The 18,612-nt window shown below is 52.6% G+C and overlaps 1 protein-coding gene across 2 annotated transcripts in view; it reads left to right on the plus strand.

Annotated features, from left to right (window-relative positions):
• The window catches only part of OTOF (otoferlin), an 84,846-nt gene that overhangs the window by 20,747 nt on the left and 45,487 nt on the right, over positions 1-18,612 (plus strand). For both annotated transcript variants that reach the window (XM_033125366.1, XM_033125365.1), the window contains exons 3-5: positions 5,459-5,547; positions 12,174-12,273; positions 14,963-15,144. In XM_033125366.1, coding sequence (XP_032981257.1) covers positions 5,459-5,547; positions 12,174-12,273; positions 14,963-15,144 — 371 coding nt within the window. The remainder of the gene's footprint in view (positions 1-5,458; positions 5,548-12,173; positions 12,274-14,962; positions 15,145-18,612) is intronic.

Consider the following 18,612-nt stretch of genomic DNA (forward strand, 5'->3'; position numbering starts at 1 on the left):
TTCAGGGAGTGCCCAAGGGTCTTTCCAGAGAAAGCCTGGAAGTGTACCCATGATTTTACCTGTCTCCAGACTGGGGTGGACAAGTGTTAAACTTCCCTGGCTGGCCCCTAAAGGAACCAGCTCATCAGTGGTGCAGAACAAGCTTGAAAAAGGAACCTCAGTTGCCCTTGCAAAACCTCCGAAGGCCTCTTGGCTTCCCAGAGAGTCTCTTTACTCTACCTTACTGTGCCCAGGGTCTTTGGGAAGCAGCTCAGTGAGGTACAAAGAACACTGGGCTGGAGTCATGAGAACTGGGCTACCATTCTCGCTGAGGTATTAAGAAACCCTGTGACCTTGGGCTGGCCACTCAAACTTTCTAGGCCTCAGAGTCCCTTTCTGTAAAATGGGGATATACTCCTTGCTCTGCCTGCCTTACAGGACTGTTTAATGGCTGAAAAATAAAATGAAAAAAAAAAAAGACAAGAAAATCAACGTCTCTCCCTCCTCCACTCAGACAAGGATGAGAGGGGCTGCTGCAGGCCAGGCTGAGGAACCTGAGTGGGGAGGCGGTAGCGGTGGAAGAAAGGCAATGCTCTGGACAACAATGGGTGGAAACGGAGCCTGGACAAGGTGTCTCCTTTCCCAGAGGTTGGAACCTGAGATCTTGCGTTTAACCTACAACTCCGGAGGGGAAAGAGAGAGAGAGAGAGAGAGAGAGAGAGAGAGAGAGAGAGAGAGAGGCTTTGTGCCAGGCCAGCAGCCAGCAGAGGCCCCTGTCCTGAGGGAATGGGAATGGCCACACCAGACCCACCTTAAGCCAGTTTGGTTTGGCTCTAAGCCAGGCCCCATGTGGGCTGGACTCCACAGAAGCGGCCGGAATGACAGTAGTACTTATAGGAATAGTAAGACGTCCAGCTGCTATTTGTGGAACCCTTAGTATGTGGCAGGCTGGGCTGAGAGCTTTACACAGTGCTGTAACTCACTATAACTCACTGGGGTGGTATCATCCCAGGTGACAAGTAGTCACATCAGGATTTGAACCCAAGCCTATCTGATTCCAGAGCCTATGGCCACTTGCAAAGTGGACAAGGCTCAATCCTGCCCTCCCTCAGTCCAGTGGGGAGATGGATCCAGAATAGACAAAGGTGGATAATGGGTTTTCTGAGCCAGAGGAGGGAAAGGTCACCAGCCTGGGGGGATGGAGGGTCAAGGGGACCTGATCTTATGTGCTCACTTTGCTTTCACAGAGCTGTGAGCTCTGTGGGGCCAGGAATATACCTATCTGGTTCATCAATGGCTTGGCATCCAGCACAGGGCTCCGGGAATATTGCCGAGTGAAAGAATGAACAGAATGAACCCAATTTGAATCTTGGGTCTTTAAATTCCCAAGACGGTGTCTTTCTATTGCACCCTAAAGCTTTGCAAGACACCCTAAGATGTTCCCCCTCCACCACCAAAACAATAGCTAGAGAACTATCCCTTTAAGGATATTGTCGTGATGATTTAGGTTGGTTCCAGACTCATCTATGAAGGCCAGGATAATCCAGGTCATTCTCCAACCTACATCAGGGAAACCTTTCTGTGGAGTCCTAGATTGCGGAGCTGATAGGATGCGGAACTCTGCCGCCCTGGCCAGCACCAGCCAGGTCACACACAACCCTAGAGCTAGCGAACTGGGTCACAACTCCATACTCCCAGGGCTCCTGGGACCCCCCCCACCTCAGACAAAGGAGCGGGGAAAATAGAGGAAACAGCTAAGGAAAATTCAAGCTAAACCAAAGCCCATGTCTTTGCTTCTAAAGAGGACAAGTGGGAGTAGCAAAGAGTGCCTCCAAGCCCTGTGTCCTCTTTGAGCTAGGAGGATGTTTCTAGGTTGCGAAGCCCTGACTGTTCCAGACCCCAGTGGGAGAGGGCTATGTGGAGTGGAGTGGGGGAGAAGGAGGAAGCTGATGTTTTGCTTTCATCAAGAAGGTCTTTCCTTGGGCAGTGCTCCTCAAACTTGGCCACATCAGGGGGAGTCACCTGGGAGCTCTTACCATACTGGATCCTGTGCAGAGACTCTGGTTTCATCTGTCTCAAATGCAGGTTGGGCCCTGGGATTTTCTAAAGCTACCAGAAGTGATTCTAAGGTGCAACCAGGCTTGAGAACCACTGAGACAGAGACAGAGAGACAGAGGCAGAGAGATAGACAGACAGAAAAACAGAGAGAGAGAGAGAGAGACAGAAAGAAATTAATATAAGATTAAAATGGACATGGTGGGAAGATAGCAGAGGAGCAAACAGGAGAGAAAGAACATGGAGAAACAAGGGGTGGAAAATGGGGAGACAGAAAAGTGAGGTAAGGGAAGAATACTTAAAGGGAGAGGAGTCAGAGATGAAAGAAGCTTATGGAACGCACTCAGGACTTGCAGGTCATCATAAAAGCCTCTCAGAAGGGCCTTATTTTCTGGCGTGCATGGTGACAGCCCTGACCCCAACCCCGCTCTAGCATTTACTTTCTCATGTTCTCTCCTCCTAAGGCTCCTTCCTAGAAAAATTCTTGAAAGGGCTCGCTGAACCATGTAACCAGGTTTGCTTCCTCTGGAGTCTCATCTCCAGTCAGGGCTCCCCCAGGCAAGCCCCTGCCCCGCCTCCCTGACTCCCCTCCCTGCTACTCAACAAAATGGCCCACGATGACCAGCTTTTGACTCCTGTGGGCCCTTGTGACCCAATAAACTGCACCCCAGTCACTCCATAAGTCAGCCCTTGGCGATGAGCAAACAGCAGTCCCAAGCAGTTTCCTTCTCTGGGTCCCTTTTCCTCCCAATGACTTCCGCTGTTCCTGTATATTCACTGAATCAACACCTCCTTCCTCTAATGGTGCAATGTCCACAGTCATCTCCTTTTTCTCCTTATCTTTCTTTCCTTCCAAAGCCAAAACATCACCCACAGGCCATCGGGTGGATCAAACACCCCTGCCCCCTTTATCGCAAGGAAATTGAAATCTTTCTGGCTCCCTTCAGCACCACGACTAATGCACGGGGCCTTCCTGAGCTGGTTTATTTCCCTGCAGGTCAATAAAAGCAACTTCATTAAGAAAACTGCATACTCGCCGGAGCTGGAAGCGCGCAGGCAGCAGGAACAGAAGCTGCTTAATGAGGCCTGTGGCAGGGCCAGGCTGCTCCCGTTCTCCCAGACTTCCCTCATCCTGCCCTCTTCCTTCTGGGTCCAAGGGCCTGCTCAGAACGCTCTCCCTCCCCACCCTGGGCCCTCTCCCTTCTCTGCTTCTTCCTCCCTCTCCTGCCTGCCCCAGCTGAACCATCAGGGGGTCAGGGGCCTCCCTGGGAATTGGCCAATCCTGAAGAGAGGGGAAATTAAGCTCGGGTTTTTTTTGTGAGACAGACCCTGCCCACACTGGGAGTAACCTTCCAGGCTGGTCCCATGCCCCCCAAGTCCTCAGTCCTCAGTCTGGGAGAAGGAAGCACAGCTTTGAAATGGCAGCGTTGCAGGGTGGGCTTTCAGAAGCCTCCCCAGGGCCTGCTCAGCCCCTAACAGCCAAGTTCTCTGAATCGGGTTATTTCTCCAAGCCTGTGTTTCTCTGTCTATAAAAGAGAACACAACACCAGCCTGCTGGGTTGTAGTAAAGACTAAATGAATTAATATGTCTAAAGCATTCAGACCCCTGCATAATGAAAAATTGCCTATAAATGGCAGCTGTTGTTATGATTACCATCATTATTATTTATTTCTAGTCTATTGAACAGTCTGAATTTTGGTGGGGTATAAAAAATGAAACAAAATTTAAAAGTCACTATCATCCACCTGCTCTGTCAAAATTCCCCTTGATACTATCTCTCAATGGCCGTTTGAGTAGACCTCAGGGCTTTCTGGTCATTCTTAGTTATTCAACGTCAAGTTCAGAAAGGTTGACTACTCCAGTCTGGAGTCCTCTTTACACCTGGTCTTCTCCCTTTTCTCAGGCTGTGGTTCAAGACGGAGTAGGATAAGGACGCCTGGTCAGGCCCTCTATATTTCCTCCCACTCCACTGCGGGTCGGGGTACAGTCTGATTCTTGGTCTCTGCCATGGACATGGGCCCCTCCTTATGGTGTGACCGCTTCTCTGACGAGCTGTGACCAACTCTGGAAGCCATCAACATGGCAGACCTGCAAAGGCTGGCTGTCTCATAGGACACTGTGTGGGTGGGCTCTGCGGGAGACCTGAGTGGCCTGCCACACAGGATTGATTCCCAGCCGAGGAGACCTGGCTCCATGCCACCCCAGCTCCTGCCACCGGGGGTATAACGTGACAGCCTCATCCAAGCTGAGGCCCCCCTCCTGGCAGGCCGCCTTGGGTAGAGTGTCAGCAGGCCAGCTTGAGCCTGACTACTCTTGACAACATCCATCAGGCACATAGAATGTAAACTCCATACTCGACGCACCAAACAGTGGCATGCCAGTCTCCTTCATGGCTGCTGTCCTGGCCCTGTGGGGCTCTGTGGGGCTCCGGAGAGGCTTACAGGGCACATCAGTCAGTCCATTGCCTGGGCAGATGTTACGGGGAACTGGCATGCCAACCTCCCCTTCCTGAGGTGCCTCAGCATCTCTGAGTTATTCTCCCAGGAGAGTGCCCCACCTAGGATGTGAGTCTTTCCACCTTTCCCTTCCCCAGTCTTCTATTCATCCCAGGAAGGAGAAGGGCTGGGGTGAACGTTGGGGCCGCAGGCCTTTGAGGAGGGCCAGAGCAAGGTGCCTGGCTCTGCCTGCTGGCAGCTCCCTTTAGAGGATGGGTACGTAGCACCTTTGGGCCCTCTGTTTTGGGCCCTCATTGCCACCTCTAGGGCATCAGGAAAAATCCCGTGCAACTTCCTGTTTGTCATTATTCTTAATTCAATAATGAGGCCCACACAGACATGGTGAGGATTAATCTAGAAACAGTGAGTTGGAGATGGGCTGTCCCTCCTCTGAAGACCTGACCCTAATACCAGCAAACAGCTAAACTCTGTCCCCAAAGTTAGTATTCCCAGTGTGAGAGGTGCTTTGACCTGAAAGGGAGAACCCGGAGCTCTCACTCTGGGCAGAGCTTGGACGGGTCAGATGATTCTGATGGAGTCACAACAAAAACCAAGCTCACAGCCCACAACCCTTACTACTGCTCTGGAGATGCCCCTGGTTACACCCCCACTCACGAGTGGACCCCGGGAGTTGGGAGGCCACTGTGAGGCAGTGGAAGGAGCCCTGGGCGAGTCAGAAGTCTTGGTCCACTTACCCTATGACCTTGGGCATGTCACCAACCCCCTCGCAGTGCCATCTTTGGAAGATGCAAAACAACGGCCATGCTCCAAGGTGCTGGTCACAATTAAATGCGATTCCAGGTATGAACTTTGTCCCTGTGGAGCACTGGGCCGATATGAGGGGCCACCTGACCAGGGACCCCCACCCGCTCCCCACACCCCTTTCTGTCACTTCCACCCAAGGCCACAGCTGTCCGTCTCTCTCCAGACCTTCCGGTGGCCAGTGGCCAGCAGCATCGACAACAGTGAGATACTTGAGATTCAGATCTTCAACTACAGCAAAGTATTCAGCAACAAGTAAGTGTGGGCTGGGGGAGGAGAGGCAGGGCCGAAGGGGCTGGGGCCTGCCCTGCGCCTCGGGCTTCCCTCTCCTTCGGGTTTAAAAGGGGACCCGCACCCATAGCCTGCTCTGGATTGACCTTCAAAGACCTGTTTCTGTCCCCTTCTTTAAGTCTTCCCCTTACACATGCTGGGCCTCAGCTGCTCATCGGAGAAGCTAACCAATGGCTGATAATATCCTCCGAGAAACCGTCTGTAGCCCTGAGGGCACACTTGTCACACTTGTGGAAGACGAGCGCTCCAAGGAAGATTGGTACGATGGTTTAGCAGTCAGGCAAGCTTGATCTCAAATCCTAGCTCAGTCACCTACTGTGTGACCCTGGGCAGGTTACATTAGCTCTCTGAGTTCCGTATACTCACGTGTAAAAAGGATAAGTGCTTACCTCAAAGGGAAGCTGCGAGAACTCAATGAGATAGATTTTGTTTATTAATTGATTCCCCAAATGTTTACTAAGGGCCTACTGGGCTGAGGATTGCGAGGTACCTTCCCTCACTGAGCTTACATTCTGTAGTGAAGCACGCCCATCACATGAGCATGTCACCACTAGAGGGTCAACAACAGTCATCCCCACCCTTCTCTCTGGGTGACAAGCAGAACTCAGAATGATGTCAATAGTCTGGAATGGTGGCTAACTATAATAAATGGCGGTTCCTGTGTTGGGTTCAAAAACCAATTGCTCTTATAAATACAAGCTAGAGGACAGGTCCAAAAAGGTGTGGGAGTATTATTCACTGAGAGCTCAGCATGAGTCAACAGTGGGAGGACTACAAACAAAAGAAAAGCTGACCTAATCATAGGTCATATTAATAGAAGTAGAGCAATAAGAGCAGAAGAGGTGAGGGTTCCATTGTCCTCATGCTGGGTGGAAACAACAGTAGACACCATCTTGCAGTTGCCAGGGGAAAGGGACTTTAAATTTTGTTTTAGGACAAGGGATGAGAGCCTGGAGGAGGAAATCACAGAGGACATGTTCATCCTCCATCCATCCATCCATCCATCATCCATTCATCCATCCATCCTTCCAACCATTCTTTTAGTGACTCATCAAACATTTACTGAGCAAATACTCTGTACCAGGCAGACCCTCTGCTAGTCACTGGAGGAACTAAGATGAGGGTTTAAGGCACCGTGCCTGTCCCAAGAAGGTTTTCTGACATGTGGAAGAGGAAAGAGATGTGTGCCTAGATGCAGGACCAGGCTGCACTGTGAGAAGACAGCAGACAGATAACAGATGGTCAGAGCTCTCCAAGCAATGAGCTGTGATGGGGAGAGGGTGAGCAAACAGGGACCGCAATGCTGTTAAGGGGCTTTCTGGACCAGGAAGGGCTGAACCAAGTGGGCTGCAAGGATTCTGAGTTTTGTATTGGGAACCTGCAGATCTCAGCTGAGTGTGGGGTGTGGGCATTTCAGCACTGCTGGCAGATGTTTAGGGCAGGGAGGCCTCTCCCTTGGCTTCTCAGGGCATCACACCATTCAGGCAGCTGTCTCTGGCATCCACAAGAAAGGTTGGTGAGACACCCACCAGGAGCCCCCAACAGGAAGCATGACCTTCTTCCTGGAGGTGGGAGAACGGGTGACACATGAGGACAGGAGAAACAGGAACAGGAGAAAGGCCCACATACATGCACAACAAGGTGTACAGGAGGAGAAAGCAGAAGTGGAAGCTGACGGCCAGAAGGGGCATCCGGGCACCCCAGCAGGGACCCAGACACAGATGGCAGAGCATCCAGGAGCCTCAGAGCTCAGCCAGTGCAGCCCTCACTATACAGATGGGGAAAATGAGTCTCAGAGAGGATACCGAGGCCACATGTGTAGACACTGGTAGAGCGGGGCCAGGGTGCATATCTTTTTCCTCCCCTTCCTAATCCTCAAAGTCCCAGAAACCAGGGTATGTGAGCAATGATGGTGAAAGTGAAGGGTGGAAAGAGATCGGTAAATCATTTACGTAAAAGCTGCTACTTGGGGGATCAGAGTGCAAGGGCTGAGTGCTTGAAGTCAGGTGGGGTGCAGGACTCCCCATCTGAGAATCAGGGGTCCATTTCCCAGAGCCAAAGAAAAGGCCCACCTGATGTTTGCCTGGATCAGGCCAGAGGAGCTGTTGTGGCCACAGCCCTCTGTCCCCACCATGGCCCAGCTCAGTCTCCAGGTTCCTTCTCATGGGGTAGCTGAGCTGAAGGGGTGCCTTTGGGGTTTGCACTGGGCTTGCCATCCAGCAAAACCACACCCACTGCTTGGGAGGGTGCCTGGTACCCCGTAAGCCCCCATGACTTTGTATGATGAGTGAATGAACAAATGCCCTGTGGGGTCAGGAGGTAGAGGTTGTGCAGGGTGGATCTGGGAGCAGGACTCAGAGTGGCCTTTCTTCTCTGAAGAGTTCAGGGCACTCCAAGGGGACAGCCCAGTCACATGACTGATGCATTTTGGAAACTGGTGTGAGAAATGGGACCTATAAGGCCTAATGCCATCGTTGCCCATCTCAGAGAAAGGGACTAGTCATAGAGGTGGGGGGCTGCTTGGAAGGTGGTCCCTTACCCAGTGGTTCCAGGAGGAGGAGAAAATGTGACGTGAAGGAAGAAAGTTTCCTAGTCAGAGACCAGGAGACTCCTAGGTCTGCTCAGCCCACCTTGAGCGAAGTCCTCTTTCAGGACTTCCTGATTTCAAGGACTTCCTTCCTTTCAAGGTGTTGGGTCCAGAGGCTCTTGGGTGTCCCCTTCTGCCTGTCCAGGACCCTTGAGGGGGGATGACCTGACCCAGGTGCCAGTCTCCTGAAACTCCTGAATAATTCAGGAGCCAGGAGAACAGTGGAGGCTTAGTGTCTCTGGCACTTGACACCAGCTCCCAGGGGAAAGCAATGAATTATTGACAGTTCCTGGTGCCTGATTGCAGCTCTACTGTGGTCCGTCTGTGGCTGGTCTGTGCCTGAGGCCCCCTCCCTTCTGGCTCGTCAACTGGGAATCCTCCTTGGGGGCCAGTCCCGGCTCCTGGGTGGCTATAGGCTCTGTGGGGGTGCGCTTTTTTTTAATGGGTAACCTGAATGGGCCACATAAGGGAGGTTGTCAGAGGACAGAAGATTAGGTCCCAGCTCCTTCAGCTAACAACCTGGGGGGGAATTTAGGCCCAGACTTGGCCCTTGCCCAGGCTCACACAGCAGACTCAGGGCAGAGCCAGGTCTGCAACTCAGACCTCCTCACCCCAGGGCCAGTGCTCCTTTCCCCAGAATGAAGGGCCTCACACCTCCACTTCCCAGGGATGGACCCAGCTGTCCAAAGGGCATGTGAACCCATCCTTCCTCAGTTGCTCTGGACCCCACCGTCCCAGGCAGTTGCTCCATGCTGACCCACCCAGAGGAACAAAGGCAATAGGCAGATGCCAGTGAGTTTGCAACCAGGCTGGACAAAGGGCAACTGGGGTGGGAGGGGTTGCCTGGGGGTCACCATGCATCCCAGAGCCAGGGCTTCCTTCCTGCCTATAGAGGGGGGCTGCGAGGCAGCATTTTGTTGGAAGCAGCATCAGGGCACTTGTGATGCTGTGTTTTCCTAACAAGCACCGTTGTTGCTTAGATGGTATGTTACAGACATGTAGGAAGAACAACATTTTATAAAGATTGTATAATTAAAAAAAATTCTTCAATTCAATGTAAGACTGAGGTAATATCAATTGTCTGTTTCAAAGAATATGATTTTTGTTTTTGTTTGGGAAGCTGGGGGGAACCGTTAGATATTAAAGCCCCCAAGCCACCCTGTGGGGGTACACAAGCCGATTCCTTTGGCGGAGCAATCTCCTGGGGTTCCAGCCCCACCCTCTGGGCCTCACTTGGGCCCCAGCTCTGTACGGCTGAGCGTTTGCCCCCAGAGCCCATTCTGCAAAGGAGGCCAGACCTGCGTGGGCCCTCCAGACAGCTCATTAAGGAGGGGAGAAGGGGCCGACGTCTGAGTGCCAGGGTGCTGGAGATTGTTCTCACCACCACGCAGTGAGTCGGGTGGTAGCACCTCCTCTGGGAAGATGGGATAAAAGCAAGGCTCAGAGAGGTTAGAGAACTAGCCAAAGTCACACAGCTGCCAGATGGTAGAATCCCCATTAGACCCTGCTGGGTGAACCCACCTCTATCTGACTCCAGAGACCAGCTTCTTTCCACTGTCTACACTGCCTCCCATTAGAGATGGAATTTAATCTGTGTGTGGGACAGGACAGGGGCCAGGGCATGCAGTGGGGGGATTTTCCAGAGGCAGACCTCAGTTTATTTTGTGACTAAAGCAGTGGCAAAATCGACGAACAGTAAGAGCAGCAGTGGGGAAGTGAGAGCCCCATCCCAGGGCATAAGGCAGGGGCTTGAGAGCATGTGTCAAGAGGATGTTTAAGGGACTCCTTCTTAATGGAACGCTGGACAAGCTCTCCTCTCAGGCCCCTCTCAAGTCTAAAGGTCTTTGACTCTGGCCTTCTTTAAGCCTGGAAGGTGCCAGAGGCTTCTCTGAGCACTTGCAGGGTGGCAGGGGATGAGAGTATGGGGGGGAATAGCTCCATCCTGCCCCCTGGGAGTGTCTTGTCACATTGCAGCATCTCTGAGGATCCTTGAGCCTTCCTCTGCCACCTAAGGAATCTAGGGACAGATGCGCCTGAGTGCCCAGCACTGAAATTGGCCATGGGGGCAAAATGTTTTCCATGAAAGTCACAGAAGGCACAGGTCAGGCCTGCCCTTCCCCTCTCCCAGGCAGGCACTAAACACTGGCCAGTGCAGCGCGGGGTAGGTGGGGTCCCAGTCATTTGTGTTTTAACAGACCCTCCAGATGATTCTGTTCATGCTGATGTTTGAGGACCACTGATTTAGAACCAAAAGAGGGGAGGCTACAAAAAGATTCTGGCGTTCTTTCGTGCGTATATAGTCTACTGTTAGAATGTCCACACCGTACGGAAGCTACACGCCCACCCTCTTTGCTTTATGAAGACAAAATTGAGACTTGGGGCCAGTGGCTGCAGGTTCCCCCAACCCCCAGGCCAGCACGTCTCTTTGTACACTGCCCGAGCTGGAAAGAGGCCAGCACGCAGCTGGGGAAGGAGGCTTCGGAGGGGGTAAGTCTAAGAAGTGTCTAGAAGCCTAGTCAGGCAGCAGGATGGAGGAATGGTATGAACACTTCTACCCACAGGGAGGGAGGCGAGCTGGCAGGTGGGGCTCTGAGCTCCAGAGGTCAACATTGCACATTCATCTAACATGGCTGCTCCCACCACCTCCTCCCCTTACGTACATGCGAGGCTTTTTAAAAAAACAAAACAAAACAATGTTCATCCTTCATGGGCCTCAGGATGGTCTCAGGTCAAACATGTCTGTTCAAGTCAGAATTCACCTGATACCTCACGAAGACTTGCCATTAATGAGCTGTGGGTCCCTTCCTGTTTTCTCAGCCTCACCTTCCTCCTCTATAAATCAAGGACAGCACCAGAGGACCCCGAGTCCTCTCCAGCTCTCACGCACTATAGTACCCCCCTTCAGCTCTTGTCCCTTCAGCCAGAAATGGTGTATATGTTTTAATCTAACCCACATGCATCACCATGTGAGAATATCTCTCTGAGTTCCTGTTCTCTCCCAGAGCAACAACCTTCAAACCATAGGGTGGAATGGGATTCAAGTCAACTCACTCAGCATTTATTGGGCACCCACTGTTGTTCATTAACTCAGCCAGCAGATACTGAGATCTTCTGTGTACTGGAAATATCAAATAGAGGTTGGAAATAGGAAAATCTCTGCCCTGGAGAGGCTTACAGTATAGGGTACCCCCTCAATAACAACTGGACTGCTTTTAGGGTGCTGACTATGTGCTAGGCATTCTAATAAGAACTTGGCACAGAGGATCTCAGTTAGCCCTGTAAACAACAACTCTGTCAAGTTGGGATTTTCAGCACATCTTAGGAGAGAGCTGGGACTGAGAGAGCCTAAGTAAATTGCCCAGGAAGCAGGTAACTTGCTGGTAAGTGTCAGAGCTGGGGCCGATCACAGTCTCTCTGGCTCCAAGACTTCTTCACGGCACTGCACTGCCTCTCCTCTGTCATGCAGCTGGGAATACGAGAATCGTATGGTCAGATAGGTCCTCACCTTTGAGCAGAGTGGATGAATGAGCCAGTGCTGTCAGTGGAGGTAGACACCTCGGTCATGGTTAGGGAGGCGGAAGGGGGAGGAGCTGCCTGTGTGTCCAGGAGCTTCCGATCCTTCCCAACAGCCTCTATGCTGAACATCAGGAAGCTTCTCTGCAGGGGCTCAGCTGAAACTCAATTACACATATCTGAGGAACAAAAGGCTCCACCATCATACCCTGTCTCGCAGTCTGTGAACTTCCGACCCCCCACCCCAGTGCTCACTGCCCTCACACTCTCCCAGGGAAATGAGTCTCACACATACAACCACACACGGTTGTTGGGGTCATGTACCCTCTTGGACATGTTACCCCGGCTCTGGGGCCACCTTCTCCAACCCCAGCCTAGAACACGAGGAAGTCCTCCCTCTCTCCTTCCCAGCCTCTCACAGCCTCTTGGGAGGTCAGCTGCTCACTCTGGCCTCTTCACCTGAAACCACCATGTCCCCTGCTGTTCACAGGCTCATTGGGACCTTCCGCATGGTGCTGCAGAAGGTGGTAGAGGAGAACCACGTGGAGGTGACCGATACACTGATCGATGACAACAATGCGATCCTCAAGGTGGGTGCGCCCCAGAGAGTCCCTGAACTTGCCCGTTGTGGGGTCGCCTGGGGGACTGCTTCACCTCCCTCCCCCTACACATACTGTGGTCAGGGCGGAGGTCCTCATGGTTGGAGAGGTAAGGCAGGAGGAGGAGACTCAGGTCAGACCCTGCCAGAGCTCCTCTGCTGGCGGCTGTGGCCGGAGCCCTCAAGGCATGGCAGGTCTGCTGTCCCAAAGCGACATCACAGTCCTTCCTGCAGTGAGAGTGCACAAAAAGGGCAACGGGGTATGCTCTCTCTTCTCCACCGAGGCATCCTTCCATACAGACCCAGCTCGGGGTCACTAAAGAGGTCTCTCTGTTCATCCGAAGGCCAGGCTGAGCCTGCTGGCCACTCCAGGCCATGGTCTTCACTCTGCACACCTGTCCTGGCTCCTCTCTAAAACCAGCCTTCTGTAAGGGCAGAGATCTCACTTGCTATTCCATTTGTCCCATCCCATCCCAGCACTTCCAACATGAGCACACATGCACCAATGATGCACAGTCTGCAGGCACTTAAAACATGTTCTAACAAAGGAAAGCCATAAACCAATCTGGTTGCCCAGACCCCAGGCTCTGCTCTGATGCATTTGTCTCCTTGAGCTCATTCGTGCCCACTCACGGGCAGTTTGGCACAGTGGTGATGAACATGGCTCCTGGGTACGAACCTTAGTTAGGCCACTCACTAGCTATGTGACTTCAGCAGGTTACATGTCATCAGCAAAGTGAGCAAAATTATAGTATCTACTTCACAGGATTAAAAGAATACACAGGAAGTGCTTAGAACCGTTAAGTACATAGTAAGTGCTAAATAAATATGTAAAATAGTATTGTTAGCTGTTGTTTGCTGACCTCAGTTTACCCGGGTATAAAATATGACTCCACCACACATAGTTCCCCTCCCCGGGCCCTATATAGTGGCCAGCAGAACCATCTTAGAAGGCAGGACGGCAGCCACAGGGAGTCAGAATGGAAGGAGCCCTCTGTGAGGAGTGTCAAGGGCAGGGCAGAAGTGCCCATGGTGCCTTGGTGTCTCAAGATACTTCCTTGCTGAGAACAAGGAGACATTTGGGGCTTCTCAGTTTGGCCCCAGCCAGATCATTCTCTCCATGGGTGGGTGCAGGCCGGGGGGTGCTTCTCGAAGTCTGGGGGCTGGGGTCTCAGTCACTCCAGTGTGGGGAAAGGGGATGCAGAAAAAGCTGTGCACCTGTGGGAACAGAGGACTTGGAAGAGAACGTAGATGCCTGGAGGAAGGGAACAGAGTGTGGGAAGTGCGACGAGAGAGACCTGGGGAGTGGGCAGGGGTGAAGACCCAGCCAGCTAGCCCACGCCCTGTACTTTTAAAATCAGCCTTAGGAATTCAGTTGAGGAAAGGCCTTACAGATCATCTAGCCCACCTGCTGCCCATTTTGTGGATGGGAACCCTAAAGTCCTGGATGGAGAATGGATTTGGTCAAGGTCAGACAGCTGGTCAATAGCAGAAGCAGCACTGGGACCCAGGGCTTCCAATTCCAGGCCACCATTTCCCACCACGACATACTTGATCACAGCAGAAGGGCCACATTAGTTCAGTGGGAATGACATGGAGCTTGGAGTCAGCTGGGCTGGGCTCAATTCCCAGCTTCAGCACTCCCTAGCTGTGTAACTTTGAGCAAGTAACTTAACCTCTCTGATATTTTAAGTAGGGTAGGTTGAAGTGTTGAGTATATGAAAGCATGTTAGAATGATGTTTAGCACAGTAAAGATTCAGAAAATGTGTGTACCTTTTCCTTCCTTTGGGAAATCTAAGGCTAGGCATTCAGAGGTTCACCCACTGAGTGAAGGGTGCCTGTGTGGTCTCAGGAGTAAGTCACCCCCAGACCTATGAGGAAGGGTAAGTGTGACTGGGTGCCCTCCCAGCACCCATGCGGGTTGAGAGGGTGACTAGAATGAGTTTTTCCTATGCACTGGGGAGAAATGAGAACTGAAAGGAGGTAAGTGGCCCAAGGACCCAGAGCAAGACACTCACTCAGGATTCTTAAGTGCATAGCCTGGGCCCAGGTTTGGGGCTCCACTTTTCCCCAGAGAAAATCCCATGGCACCCTCAAGTCCCATCCTTTCCAGGCTAGGAGGGTAGGTGTCAGATGAGCAGGAGGAAGTGCCGACCCTATGCCTGTGGAGGGTGTCCAGGGCCTGGGCTCCTCTCCTGGACGGCACACTCGGCTCATGTCATCACGTCTCCAGCGAGCATCAGGAGTGAGGGGAGGTCAGCAGATTTCAGGCAGGCTACCCCTCATGCCTGCAGGCAGCCCTGGTTCTGAGGACGAGGGGTGACCTGCTCATTGGGGCACTGAATGATGGTCTTGATTATGTATGCAGTAGACTCAGAGAGTCCACACTAGTCCAAGCTCAGCTGTCCAGGGTGGGCCCCCCTCCTTGGGCACCAGGGAGGAATAGAGCCAAGAGCAGGAGCCCATTAAGTTGAATGAGTCTGTGCATCTTTTTTCTGAGCCTCTGTTTTCTCACCTGCAAAATGGGAGAGTGGGGAAGGGTAATACCCAGCTTGCCTTCCTCCAGTGAGTTAAGGGTGGGAAAGCACTTTGCAATCATCACAAAGCAGCAGACAGAGTATGTGGGATTGGGATTGCTACTGCTGGCCCAGCTGCTCACCACCTGCCTCTTTCCCTGCAGACCAGCCTCTGTGTGGAGGTCCGGTATCAGACTACAGATGGCACAGTGGGCTCCTGGGATGATGGCGACTTCCTGGGGGATGAGTCCATTCAAGAGGAAGAGAAGGACAGCCAGGAGACAGATGGGCTGCTCCCCAGCTCCCGCCCCAACTCCCGGCCACCAGGAGAGAAGAGCTTCCGGAGGTAACAGGCTGGGCCCTCTGCCCCCAAAGGCACAGGGTGGATGCCTGGTCCCTCTCTAGGTCCCTAGAGAGGCCTGATTGGATTCAGAGTAGGACTGAGTTGCTGGAGAGACATACAAGAGGCGGGAAGGTGTTTCTGCAGCAGTCTCCACCCGGCCCCCCACTCCAGACACACTGGGGGCAGGGGCGGGTAGTGGGGTGGTTGGAATCAGGCTGAGGGTCCAGGCCTCCCCCGACCCCGAGGGAGGCAAGTTCCAGGAGGTTGACCTCTAACATGAGGGGAAGAGGCTAGATCTCTTTCTTCCTCAGAGGGAGGAGTAGACAGGGGGAGTCCCTGATCCGTCTGGTCCAAGACCCAGCAATGCCAGACCAGCCCCAGGCAGCCTGGCCTGCGCCCTGGCCCCAGTGAGGGCAGCCTCTTCCTGCCAGGGTGAAGTCAGAGATCCTAGTCAGGACCCAGCCTCCCTTCTGTTGAGAACACATCCTGGCACCCTCCGTGTCCAGGATTCACACCTGCAAGTATCCTGCCACACAGATGACAGGAAGCTGTGTCCAGGCCAATGCTTTCCAAATACGCTAGTTTTACAAAAAGGAAACACAATTGTGTTACTCTTAGAGCCGAGAGAGACAGAATCTGGGCGAGCAAAACATTGTCTATAGGTTCCTAAGTCACTGGGGATAATGTGTAAAAAGCAGGTTAAGTCGAAGTTACATCAAGGAATGGGGTGGGTTTTGAGAGAACGAGATGCTCCCCTCCCACTGCAATCATCTCTCTCTGATTACCTTCCACCCTTTCTTTTCCCAGTAAAATTTATTCAGTCTCTATTCCCAAAAAGAGCACAGATTCTAAATTAGTGGAATTAAAGTTGATACTTTTATTGGACAAATATGTTTTCCTTCTTGGCACTTGAACCACTACACACACACACACACACACACACACACACACACACACACACACACAAGCTTAAGAGACCCTGGAAGCCTGCTGGGAGTATTAGTGATAAGGTCAAAGGAACCACGCCCGTGGCAAATGCAGCTGGACCTTTGACTTCAGGCAGCTATGAGGTGGGGCGGCGTCGCCCAGGCCAGCTTAGAGCCTGCCCTCCTTACACTTCAGGCTAGGTGAGGTGGAAAGAGCATGGCATTTGGCCTCAGGAGACCCAGGTCTGAGTCCCAGCTCTGCCTCTTACCAGCCTGGACATACTCTCTTTACCCTCTCTCCTAACCTATAAAATGGGGCCCAGAACAATGAGAACCCCTACCCGGTGATTGGGAGAGCCAAAGGGATGATGATGGCACAGGTTGAAACTGGGATGCCGAGTGCTGCCCCTTGTAAGGGCTGGAGACAAACAGGTTCTTGGTAGCTGGACGATACAAAGGGTCAGGCAGTATACATCTGCCTCAGTCTCCAAATGGAGACTCAGCACACACATGCATATACATACACAAGTGCTCGTGTGTTTGGACGCACGCACATGCATATACAAGTACCTTCTCCCTCTGCGTGAGCGTGAGGCTGAGGAGCTGCACACACGGTTGGTTTCTGGGCTCTGCTGGCCACGTGGCTCTAGGAGACACATCATAGAAAGGACAAAGAGTTCATCTTGCAGCTGTACTCTAGGGACTCGGGACTATATTCTCAGACTCTCCTTCTCATTTTCTCCACCTGCCCGGCCCTCCTGACTTCCATGGTCCCTCCTCCCTCTGCCTACCTCCCCTTCTTGGTGTCCCTGGGAATATAGGGGTTCCTGCTGGGCTCCTCTCATCTTGGGGGACTGGTAGGGGGACACTTTTCTCATTCTTCCACTCCAGTGAAAACCCATGGAAGCCAGGTACCTCCCTCCCTCCTTTGCCTGGGGCCCGAGGGCAGTGGACCCTGTGTGCATGGCCGGGGGCTCTGACAGACATGTGCATGGGGTGTGTGCCCTGGGATGTGCACAGGCATGTGTGTACAGGGTCAGCACACGCAGCCTCACCCCCACTTCCCATGCCCCCTTCATGCCCCCCTGCACCCTTCACCAGGGTGAGCTCCCACGCAGCCCAGAGGAGCCAGGGTCAGGGCCATGCTGGGATTTGGGGTAAAGCGGTACTCCGTAGACTCCTCCCAAACCCAGCCACTTCACCTGAGGTTGGGGTGCCCTCTACCCCTTCCCCTGGGCTGAGTGCCCAAGTGAGGCCTGGCACCATGAAGAATTTGGGTCCCAGCAAACCCTAGAGTTCCCCAAGGGCTGCCGTATTGATCCTCTGCCCTGTGGCTGCTTTTAGCGGTGCACATGGAGTCATGGGGATGGGAGCTTGAGGAAGAGGTGGAGTGAAACCAAGGCCGAGAGACAGGGGAACACTGCCTGAGGTATAGAACTTGCCAGACTGGGACGCTAAAAACGCAATGTGGACTCCAGGAGGGAGGTCAGGCCCATCCAGGCCTTCATGGAAGGACCCCTAGCAACAGGGACCCCTGCGAGGTCAAATCCCAACCCCATTGCTTTCAGCTGAGTGACTGAGGGCAGGTGAGCCTTGGCTCTGTCATTTGGAAAATAGGATAATACACACCTCATGAGATGGATGGGTGCAAGATGCCAAGGCGTGTTAGGGTTCTCAGCACAAGAGTCTTGCAGTTATTATTACTAGTTGTAGTCATAATAGTGGTTGTAGTAAGATCATGAGAGTATTATTTTTTCACAGATAGTCCTTTTCCTGTCTCCATTTCTACACTCCGAGTTTAGGCCCGTGTGTGGCCCTTTTGTTGGTCTGGAAGCTTGGAGTATGTAAGAAGGGGACAGAGGCAGTGTGCGCTGTGTACCCAGGGTGCGGATATATGCTGTGCCCTGGCTTGCTGTGTGCTTGAGAAGCCCCCACTGGGCCAGCCTGCGATTTCCGAGCAAAACCCAAAAGGAAAGGGGAAAGAAATCACATTTTATCCTTCATCTGCCCAAATCCCACCTTCCTGCCTCACCCCTGCCCACTGCCAGGTGACATACTTCCCCTTCTGGTTCCTCTACTGCAAGGATTTTCAAACTTTTCAGAGTCACAGAGTCCTTTAAAAATTATAAACAAACCAACAAACTTCCCTCAAAACCTGGATCAGTGATTCAGAAACAGACAGCCTTGCTTGGCCTACTGTGAGGCTGGGGCCAGTAAATCTCTCAATTGGTCCCCATTCTCAAAAGCTCATTGGAGTTCCTGCTGCATTGGAGCAAGCCCCACACAGCTCTCCGTGGGTCCCAATGGGGGTCCATGCCTCACCAGGCCCAGGACCAGCCAGACCCTGGGCCAGAGCAGGGCTGCTGAAACAATCTCCCCTTCTCCGTCTCGGCTCAGTGGTCTCAGCCAATTTCGTCAACCAGAGACCTGACTAAAGTTAACTTGTTAGAAAAGAATTACAAATCGGCCAGCTTGCCTAATAGAAAGGATAATTGACCAAAGCTGGACTTCGGCTGTCTTCTTTCTAGGCCTTTATGTCCTGAGC

The sequence above is a fragment of the Rhinolophus ferrumequinum genome, chromosome 13, assembly GCF_004115265.2.
Source record: "Rhinolophus ferrumequinum isolate MPI-CBG mRhiFer1 chromosome 13, mRhiFer1_v1.p, whole genome shotgun sequence".
NCBI classification, from domain to species: Eukaryota; Metazoa; Chordata; class Mammalia; order Chiroptera; family Rhinolophidae; genus Rhinolophus; species Rhinolophus ferrumequinum.